The following is a 10,028-nucleotide window of genomic DNA, read 5'->3' as shown; positions in this document are numbered from 1 at the left end:
CTATAGTAGAGGCATTTTTTTTCGGCACGGGATTTAAGAAATTGTGTTAAAAGTGATTTAAGTGAAGGAAGAATAAAGTAGGAAAGGAAAAAGGTGGATATATGAAGAGAGAATAAAGTAAGAGAGAGTAAAGAAAGAGAGAATAAAAGTTAGTGTTGTTTTACCAAAATAGGAAATGACTCAGCTACAGTGAGACAACTAAAAAAAGGAATACCACTCGGCTACTTAGGGACGGAGGAGTAATATTTAAAAACCTAGAAAACTACTATCCAGGTAATTGGGCGGAGAACTTAGCAATAAACATTTTGTGTTGCTCGATCTACTCCTCGCTGAGGTCATAAGCGTGGAGTATAAACCAATAAGTCAATTACTTGTTTCATTTTTTTAAACATTACCCACACAATAAGGGTCATATTTGATGTGAGTATGAATTTTAAGAAATATTAAGAATAGTGAATTAAAAAAGTTAGTGGAATATGAAATTCACTTTTTTATATTAGTTTTATAATAGAATGTAAGCGAAGTGAGTTAGTGAAATGTAAGACCTACTTACAATTTATGATAAAATGAAATGTGACTCTTATTGTGTGACCGATTGAATGATAAAATGTGACTCTTATTGTGGTATGAAACGAAAGGGACAAATAGTATATATGGAGAATACGTCAGAAAACAAAGCTAGGCTTATACAAGGAAAATATAAAAAGTTGGATTGATTAAAGGTTTGATAACTAAGCATATCATATAAAAAAAGAACAAAAAAGACATGCAACATTGCGTTTCATTCACAAAATTATACGTTTCAACCACACCACCAATTGCTGTGTTTTTTGTCCATAGTAGAAAATCTCATCCCTCGAATTTTCATTTGAAATAAGTACATCAATTTTGTTTATCAAAACATTTAATGATCACGTCGAAAAATTTAGAATGTTTCAAATGGAAGTTTCTAAAATTATAGTTCCTCAGTCCCATAAAAATAGACTAATTCAAAAATAGATTAATTGGGGATGATACGAATTTTAATACGTGATTGGAAACATAGTTGAAATAATATAATGAATGATGAGACCCATAAATAATAAAGTAAAAGAAAAGGTGAAAAGATTTCCATAAATAGATATAAACTATTTTCTATGAGCCAGAGAAAAAAAAATTAAGCTAGTAGTGTTATGAAATCAACACTAATTACACAACCACACTTTTAACAACTAAGACGTCGTCAACCCCAAAGGATTAGCAATTCAAAATTTACAAAAATTATGTAAACACGCAGAGTACACAAATGATGTGGAACTAGTTCACACATTTCTTATCAAAAGAGCTAGAATTGCAAAAATCCTTGCCATGAAGATACAGATCAACAATAGTATACATTACTATCAATCTTGAATGCTTAAACATCCCTAAGGGTAGTGTGAAATGGGATTCAAACAATAGTACCATATAATGCATACATACATTGTGTCACAAATTGCAATTTGATTACAAAATTTTGCAATGCAAGAATATTCTCATATAATCATATATTTCACCACCCATTCATAACAGCTGTGTGATAGCTTCTGAATGGTTAATACTGATTTCCTCTAATTTCATCTTCATCACAGACTACATCAAAATAGATGTAAGTTATTACCTTAATTTGCACTGTGCCTACAAGGATTGTTTGTTCTCTTTCACAGCATTAACCATCAACTCATAGAGTGCAAATCCTCCTTGGTGGCATCCCGGCATTTTAGGCGTAATGCGGGCCAAATCACTCTGATGGTGAATAATTGCAAGCAATAATACCGCGTGTATCAGTTATAGAGATGTAACATGCAAGAGAATACCACATTTAAGAAACACAACACTGGTAAAGGTTGACAAGCTGGTTCTTCTCATAGAAACTTCTCAAGTTACATACCAGACTTTTCTACTCAGGAAATACCGGAGATCAATTATTGTGGGTTTGCAGCGAATCTGTCAGTACAATTTTTATTTATGTAGTTATTTTGTGTTTCTTCAAATGAAAGTTATTTAAGATTAAGAGTGGAGGATGGGCAAAGATGGAGGACTAAGTGATTCTGTATTTCATCTATTTCAGAGTCAGTATAGCTATTTCAAGCACGTGAAACATTTTTTAGAATTAAATGGGAGTTCCATGATCAATTATCAGTGCATAATCAGTCATTAGCTTGATGAGTGCATTGCATATTCCAGCCGTTGCAAGATTCTATATAAGCAACTGTTCATGTAAAGCACATGGTCTTAACAAACATTTTGGCTTTTTCACCCGTTTAACTGTAAGGAAATATCTCCTTCATGATGCACTACTCTCAAATCCTACACCTTATAATCACAGTTCATGTATAAACTTAGAATTAAAATTAAATACTGACCATTGGCATGGTATAAAGCTGGGTTGATTCGTAACTATCTTCAGCGCTCGAATAGCACTTATGAATCTCCTCCGACTTAAGACTGCATTTAATGAAGAAGAAGGCAGTTGGTCTAACATTCAACGCTCTCTGTGATATACCAATAAAGATGGGCTTGCCCTGCACCATAGGAAAAAAAGCATCAAAACATCCTTCATGTTGCTCCAGAGGATCATAGCATTTATTATGAAACCAGCTTCTAACCGTAAATTCCTGCCCCCGTTTGTCCATGTCATGCCAGTTTTAACATTTGGGATTGCTAATTATCAGTCCTCACACAGTTAGCAACCATCTTACTTGCAACTGTGTTTTTTAAGTACTCATGAGCACTAAAACTCTAGCCTTGATGTTGTGTTTGTCTTGAAAATGTCAAATTACCCCCACTATCAAGAAGAATACATTTTGTTTAGCCTCCACCTAGTCAGCATCAATCAACAACAATGCACTATCTTCTTAAGAACTTCAATGATATGGTCTCAACCCAACATTATGCTAGAAAGCATATACTCCCTCTGTCCCATTAGAAATGAAATGTTTTCCTTTTTGGTTTATCCCATTAAAAATGAAACGTTTCTAAAAATGGAAACAATACTCTCTCTATTTTTTCTTCTCTCTTATTTTACTCTCTCTTCATTAACTCACAAAACAACACTACATAAAATCTTGTGCCGAAAAGCAAATGTTGCATATTTAATGGGACGGAGGGAGTATTTGGTAGACCCAAAACCTAAAACAAGCTTCTAGTCATTCTTTTAATGAATATTATAATAATACTTAATACAGAAGGTAGAATGAAAACTGTCAGTTAGCTAGATTGCGAGTTCAACCAGCTTAAAACTAAAAAGGGTTAACTTACAAGGGTAGCAGCAGGAACTCCAATTTCTTCAACTACTTCACGAATAATGCTCTCAAACATTTCCTCAGAAACCCTTTTCTCTACCATCTCCTGGATTGATCCATCTGTTTGATGTCTTATTATGCCAAGTTCTTTGGGCTGCCAAGTTTCGCAATAATTAGTAGGTATTACTTCACCAGAGAAGATGACTATAGCTTGAATAACATTATACTGTTTGGAATTTCAAATTCCTTTTGGAAAACAGAGAGTTGGTGAACATTTTTAGCTACTTTTGATGTGAAAAATTGTTATTAGTATAGTCACTCAGTTAAAACAATACTCCCTCCGTCCACAATTACAAGGCCAAATTTGACCGGACACGGGTTTTAAAAAATGTAGTAGAAAGTCGATGGAAAAGGTTAGTGGAAGGTGGGTCCTACTTTTATATATTAGTTTTATAGTAAAATGTGAGTGAAATAAAGTTAGTGGAATGTGGGGTCCATTACCAAAAGTAATTAGTGGAATGTGGGGTCCATTACCAAAAGTAGTAAAAAAGCAAATGGGACATTTATTGGTGGACAGACGAAAATGGCAAAATGAGAGATTATTGGTGGACGGAGGGAGTAAGCTCCTATAGCCCCTCTATGGCTTAAGTTCCAAATACACTCATCTTTTTCAATTTTATTATTTCTTTTCCACTTTCTTAGTCCTTCCTTTTAGAATTTTTGCTCTTTCATACTTTGTTTCTTTAGCAACTTTCGGATATTGAAGATGCGGTATATGAAACCATTTAAACTGATAGGTACTTGACCACGTGCGACTTGTTCCAGAAAATTGCTTGATGTCAAAAGACATCAAAAAAAATAAAAAATATGATTATTGGTTGCATATTTTTGGGTATAGGGTTGAGTGTTCTCATGGTGACCAAAACAGCAAAGAAAAAAAACAAAACACATCAACAAAATTGATTATCTCGAAAACAAAAACATTCATAACATGGACATAAAAGTAGACATAATAGAAAAACTTGATGCTTTTGACTGAGACAAAGATCGCATGATCAAATAGCCTTTGTTATGAGCAGAACTTTTACTTCAGGTCTCGCAAATCGGGCCAAAAAAGAAGTTTCATGATAGTAACTAAATGATACCCTATTATGAACTTGACAATTTGATTATATGGTTTTCCCTTACTTTAAGCATCATATTTAGGTAAGCTTATCTATTTTTCGTCTTAATATTAGGATGAAATTGATTTCTTTCCCTTGACTGGAAGACAGTAGTCTTTTCTTTCTTCAAGATATTAGTATATTTCAATAAGATGATAAACTTTTGTTCTTTTTCCAAATTGACGAGGTAACGCATTAACAGAAGCAAATTAAGCTGGATTTACCTGGATCACTGTATCTCAAGATTCTCAACAATAAAAGAGTAAGAGAGCATGACTTATATTACTAGTAGGATATTGTAAAAAAAAAGAGTAACATAACTAAAACATTATATAAGTACCTCTGGGTGGCCTCCAGGGAAAACAAAGTGCCCAGGGAATTCGCCAACATTGGCACTTCTTTGCAGCACAACCACTTCTTTGTTAGATGTCTCTACAATTGCACCATTGCCAAGAGGATTAGAGGTATGTTGACCCCTTCTCCAGTCGTCTGTAAATAAAGAGCAATAACATTCAATTAGTGAACTTGTTCAATATCAATGAAAACAACACTAGCAATAAGAAATACAATTATCTATGTTTTATAGGTCTTGTGATGGGGAAAGCAATAGCTATACATACAGCTTAAAATTTCAAAGTTCTTGTCTAAAAATACTTCAAGATATAGCAAACTTACCTTCAGATGGAACGAGAAATCTTTCCCATAAAGGATTTAAATTTGTCCCCACAAATGTCCTAAGCAAGATGGAACACCAAATGCATTGTTGAGATTAACAAATGAAGCAACAGTGGAAAAGAAAAATATAACATAGCATTCTATATGATTAAAGAGTATAATATACAATAAAAATCTTTTAGTATAAGTTCATGTATCTATATTTTTGCGGGCTGGATTTGCACTAATAGACAATTTCTTCAGTGGTTTTAGGTCTAGAAAAAACATTAAGGATGCTAGCTAACATAAAGGTTGTGACTGTATTTGAACCTTATCCCTTAAAAATTCCATATGTGTATGTATCTATTTATCTACAGTACACACACAGGAGAGTGAGAGTGGGAGAGGGGCAGGAGGGAAGGGAGAGAGTGAGAGAGAGAACCTATAATCTGTCAGGCCAAGGTGAAGGCGAACATTCATCTTCTGAGAAGAATCAGGCCCAAAATCCAGACCGTGGCCACCATACTGTCAAGTTATCAACTGTATAAGCTGACTTGCAAATTGTAAAGATCTTGTTTTACAAATGAGCTAACAAACCATTTTTGGTTAAAATATTTTTAAAATGCAAAATTGGCAATCTTTTCTAATTTCAATAACAAACTTCATTTTAACAACAGGCTCAGCCTACTTCAGGATTGAAACTACAAACAAATCAATAAATCAAAGTTCACTATTTAAACAAGAGATGTTGTGTCATAAATTGACCCGGCACATAAATGTGAGGCCTTAAGAAAAGCTTCCACTTACCCTGAACTTGAGTCCATTGAACAAGGATGGGTTTTGTTCAACTCTCCTCTCCCACATCTAACAAGTAAATCAACCAAATAAACAGAAATTCACAATCAAACAACAAAATCACGTTCTGAAAATAGAAACATAACCTCTGCAATTGTGTTTTCCAAACTGATATCAGGATGGGGAATCCTATCATATTTCTGATCGAACACCGCTGACACCTAGAATTTACAAAAATACAATATTTCAAACCTCACATTTTAATTTTAGCAGGTAAAATGGAAGGAATAAGCTAAGCAGAAATGGGAATACCTCGGAAGGAGAGAGACCTGCCGGACACGACAGTAGAAGTTTAAATTTGGGAAGTTCATCGCTGGCAACGAATTCAGTGCGCCGCTCCACTGTTTCCATTACACGCGAACCACGGGAGCGCCAAACTAATCGACGAATTAACCCTGCCACAGCGGGATTTTCCCTTTTTTCCTTCTATTCTTGTTGTGTACTAACCTCTATATCCTGCTCCTTCTTTCCCATAAAATATGTGTACTTTTTATTTTCGCCCGTTCTATAAAAATATGATCATTTCTATTTATGACAAGTTATCATCATCAACTCATTATTCACATTTATCAATTTATTTACAACTTATATCACCATCATTATAACTCAATAAACACTAATAATAATATGGGTCATAGTATCCACTAATACTACTTTAACTACCATTCTCCTCATCTTTATTACGTAACCAATTGTGCATTAATTCTCATGTCATTTCAATTGCTCATATTTTTATGAGACGGAGGAGTAATATTTATCAATTGACCAAACTATCCTTTGGACCCACATTGTGAAAAATCAAACCACCAAAGTCTTGACAAACCAAATTGATCGCTTCAGCACTAGAAAACCCCTCTCCATTCGGGTGTGTAACCTTAGCCTTATACTCGTCGTGAAACATCGACGCCTCAAAGAACCCCTCCACATCCGTCATCCTACCCGCCTCCTCCGCCTCCGCCTTCACTAATTACTAAACCTATCAACCACATCACCGGTCGCCAAATTATCCGTCAAGCACATCTGGTAGCACCCCTGCGGGACCCACGCCGACCACCGTATGTTTCCCTTCACCCACTAATGCGCGTGCAGCCCCTAAACAGAGCAATGCATTGAGCAAAGCTTCCAACATTTGTAAAGATCTTGGTAGCACCCCTGCGGGGCCCACGCCGACCACCGTATGTTCCCCTTCACCCCCTAAACAGAGCTTCCAAGATGATCATCATGTTGCGTCGAAATCGCTGCCATCATAAGATGTGTTCGTTTTATTGACCGGAGGGGCGGTGATGTCGGTGGGGTCCTTATATATGTGGATCAAGTGTTTTCCCTCCTGGTGTGAACCAAGGAGACTACTGGAGCAATGGAATACATAGATGAGCGGAGCGTCTCAAGTTTTATTTAAGAATTTTAGTTTAAGTTTTGTAAATAAACTTTTTGTTGTTTTCTATTTTCCCCGGTTTGAAGGCACCGAGTCCAGGAGGCAAACAGAGGAAGAAGAGAGAGTGGAGCCACAGACTGCTCAAGACGAATCACCTCCCACTCCACCAATCAACTCGGGTGCCAACTGTGAAGAAAGTGAGGACATCACCGTTGTGAGTCCGCTTGAGTCAATAGCCACCTCGGACAAGGAGGACACCACCATGGTTTGTGGCCAGGAAGAAGATCTGGAGATAGGTCCACTCTATGCCCACTCGGTGAATGAGCCGAATCTGCCATATCCATCACTCAAGGGCAGGAAGCTGTGTACGTGGACCCAAAAGTGCTTGCCATCTTACCTATCTTTTCGGAAACTATTGCTGAGAGCCCGATTGAATTCCTTCGTGAGTTCGATAAAATTTACAGAGTGCAGAAAAGACCAAAGGGATCAAGTGAGAAGGATCTCAAGCTGAGAGTCATTCCTCTCTCTCCGAAGAGTGAAGCAGATGCTTGGTTTAGAGGATTGGAACCCAACAGCATCAAGACGTGGTCAGAATTCAAAATAGAGTTCCTAAACCAATTCATTCCAGCAGCAAAGACAAATGCACTTCGAAGGGAAATCATAGAGGCTACCCTAGAATATGGCGAGGGCTTGAGCAAGTACTGGCACAGATACCAAGGTCTTCTAGATGCATGCCCAAATCACAACCTGATGGAAGTGGAGATCTACTCAAAGTTCTATGACGGAATGGATGCAAAGAGCAAAGACTTGGTGAACTCATCAATTGGGGGAGGTTTCTACAAACTAAGGCTGAGTAAGGCCAAGGTTGTCATGGAAAAGCTTCTAAATGCAAAGAGAGAGTATGATGATACATCAGTGGCCCCAGTGAAAGAAAATGTGAAGAGTACTCCTACAGAGAACAATGACAATCTACTGGAGAGCCGGATTGACAAGCTAGAGGAAACCCTCCAGTCAGTGATCGAGCCAAGACAACATCCAACAATTCCCATCCAACTCCACTTCCATATTGATCAAGTGAGCCATCACCAGAATACAGGGGAGTTTTGGAGCTCAAATATAAGTTGGAACTCGGGAGGTCAAGGAGAGGTGTACCAATAGGAATACCCACACTGTGGAGGATGGAGTTGGGTAGAAGAGTACCCACCTTTCCCATACCATACAAAGCCCTATCCGATTTCCACTCAAACTCCCACTTGGCAAATGGGATATCCACACTACCAACCTCACCCTGAATTTCCAAGCCATGCGTACAGCCCACCGACATACCAACCTGACTATTCCAGTCATTACCCTTCATTCCCAAGTCATCCTTATCAGACCTACCCGCCCGATACGGATGCTCAACTTTCGACTTGGTCAAATGAGGATTGGCAAGCTCAAGGGCCTCATTATTACCAAGACCAAACTTTTCTTGATCAACATCTATGCCAACCTTAACGTCAACAGAGTTTTGAACTACCCTTGGATGAAAATCAATATGCAAACTCTATAGAAGGGGAGATTGAAGGATTGACTGTATCCCATCAGGAAATGAGGAGCTGCACGAGGTAAAATGATGAACTGGTAATGGAAATGCAACACACTTATGATGAACAGCAGTCCAACATGGATAACATGATCAGGCAGGTCGCTTTAATGACCGAGATGATGAAGGAGATACAAGGGGACAGAGTAAGGTCTGAGGTGAATGAGAGTAGGATAAAGGAAGAAGGTGTGAAAGAAGCCGAGGAAGAAAAACCACTCGAGGCTGAGCAAAAGTCAGAGGCACTGCCGGAGAAATGAAGGGAAGTAGAAACTATTGAGGTAGAATCAGATGAGAAAGAGACGTTAACCGAAGAAGAGTCGATTTCCACACCTCCTGATGTGGAAGCATTAAAAGAAATTCTAGAGGGATCACACGATGAACCTCAAGAGGAAGAAGAAGAGGCCATCGACAACACGCTATTCTATCTCAAGTCAGAGAAAGTGCATGTGCTTGGTAAGAAGGTGGAAGACTCTACAACTGTGGTGGGAGGAGAGAATGCACCGACGGAGAGACAGCCTCTAGTGATTGACAAGTCTGAGGGGTGTTGCTACGAAGAAGAAGGGCCAGAGCCGAAGAAAGGGAGAACTAAAAGGAGAGCTGTGCGGTTTATCTACTGGGTGCAGCTACAACCGTGGCCTGCGCCGCTCAAAATGAAGAAGCCTCCTGACCCTGGACTGCGTCCCAAGGAAGAGAAAAAGACCCAGGGGACTTACAAGAATCACAAGAAAAAGCGGGTATCCTCAGAAAAAAAAATCGATGGAGAGATAGGAGAAGAGTTAATTCAGGAGCTCTAGTCGAAGATTACTCCCATAATGGTTTCCTGACTTTTGAGCTGATCAAGTTGGAGAAGCAGTCTGGCTCCCAAGGGAGCCAGAAAAAGAACTAACTTGCAGAACCAAGTAAACTTTAGTTTCTGGTTAATATTTACTTCATTTCAGCTTGATCATGTTGTGTTCTGCGTGTATATATATGTTGAACTATGCTTCTATCCACATGTTTATATGTGCACTTCTCCCACTTAGCCCAGTGTCTGGTCTAAGTGTGAGAAGTTTATCTATTTTCCATGCTACTATGTTTATGTATGATATGTGTCCTTCCCACACATAGCCCACTGCATGGTCTAAGCGTGGGAA

General features: G+C 38.0%; 1 protein-coding gene across 3 annotated transcripts; it reads right to left on the bottom strand.

Annotated features, from left to right (window-relative positions):
* Nucleotides 1–1,330: 1,330 nt before the first annotated feature.
* LOC121797449 (nudix hydrolase 9) lies at nucleotides 1,331–6,378 on the bottom strand. Of its 3 annotated transcripts, none has more exons than XM_042196207.1 (9): nucleotides 6,188–6,376; nucleotides 6,022–6,096; nucleotides 5,888–5,944; nucleotides 5,523–5,605; nucleotides 5,102–5,160; nucleotides 4,767–4,915; nucleotides 3,280–3,417; nucleotides 2,385–2,543; nucleotides 1,331–1,764 (listed from the first exon to the last, which is right to left on the bottom strand). In XM_042196207.1, the coding sequence occupies exons 1-9, from the start codon at nucleotides 6,284–6,286 to the stop codon at nucleotides 1,657–1,659; spliced, it is 927 nt and encodes a 308-aa protein (XP_042052141.1). In that variant the 5' UTR covers nucleotides 6,287–6,376; the 3' UTR covers nucleotides 1,331–1,656. The 3 variants fall into 3 exon arrangements, 2 of the variants coding, with proteins under 2 accessions (XP_042052141.1, XP_042052150.1); XM_042196216.1 differs by lacking the exon at nucleotides 1,331–1,764 and adding an exon at nucleotides 1,817–1,965 and having other exon boundaries at nucleotides 6,188–6,377; XR_006049847.1 differs by lacking the exon at nucleotides 1,331–1,764 and adding an exon at nucleotides 2,628–2,806 and having other exon boundaries at nucleotides 2,402–2,543; nucleotides 6,188–6,378.
* Between the last annotated feature and the right edge of the window lie 3,650 nt (nucleotides 6,379–10,028).

The sequence above is a fragment of the Salvia splendens genome, chromosome 1 (assembly GCF_004379255.2).
Source record: "Salvia splendens isolate huo1 chromosome 1, SspV2, whole genome shotgun sequence".
NCBI lineage: Eukaryota > Viridiplantae > Streptophyta > Magnoliopsida > Lamiales > Lamiaceae > Salvia > Salvia splendens.
This window is presented reverse-complemented; position numbering and strand designations above follow the sequence as displayed.

Excerpts from the sequence above, each read along its gene's own strand:
- LOC121797449 (XM_042196207.1), bottom strand. The coding sequence starts at position 6,286 with ATGGAAACAGTGGAGCGGCGCACTGAATTCGTTGCCAGCGATGAACTT. Across the intron at positions 3,418-4,766 it reads TCCCTGGAGGCCACCCAGAG|CCCAAAGAACTTGGCATAAT; the intron begins GTACTTATATAA and ends GAAACTTGGCAG. Across the intron at positions 1,765-2,384 it reads AGCTTTATACCATGCCAATG|AGTGATTTGGCCCGCATTAC; the intron begins GTCAGTATTTAA and ends ATTCACCATCAG.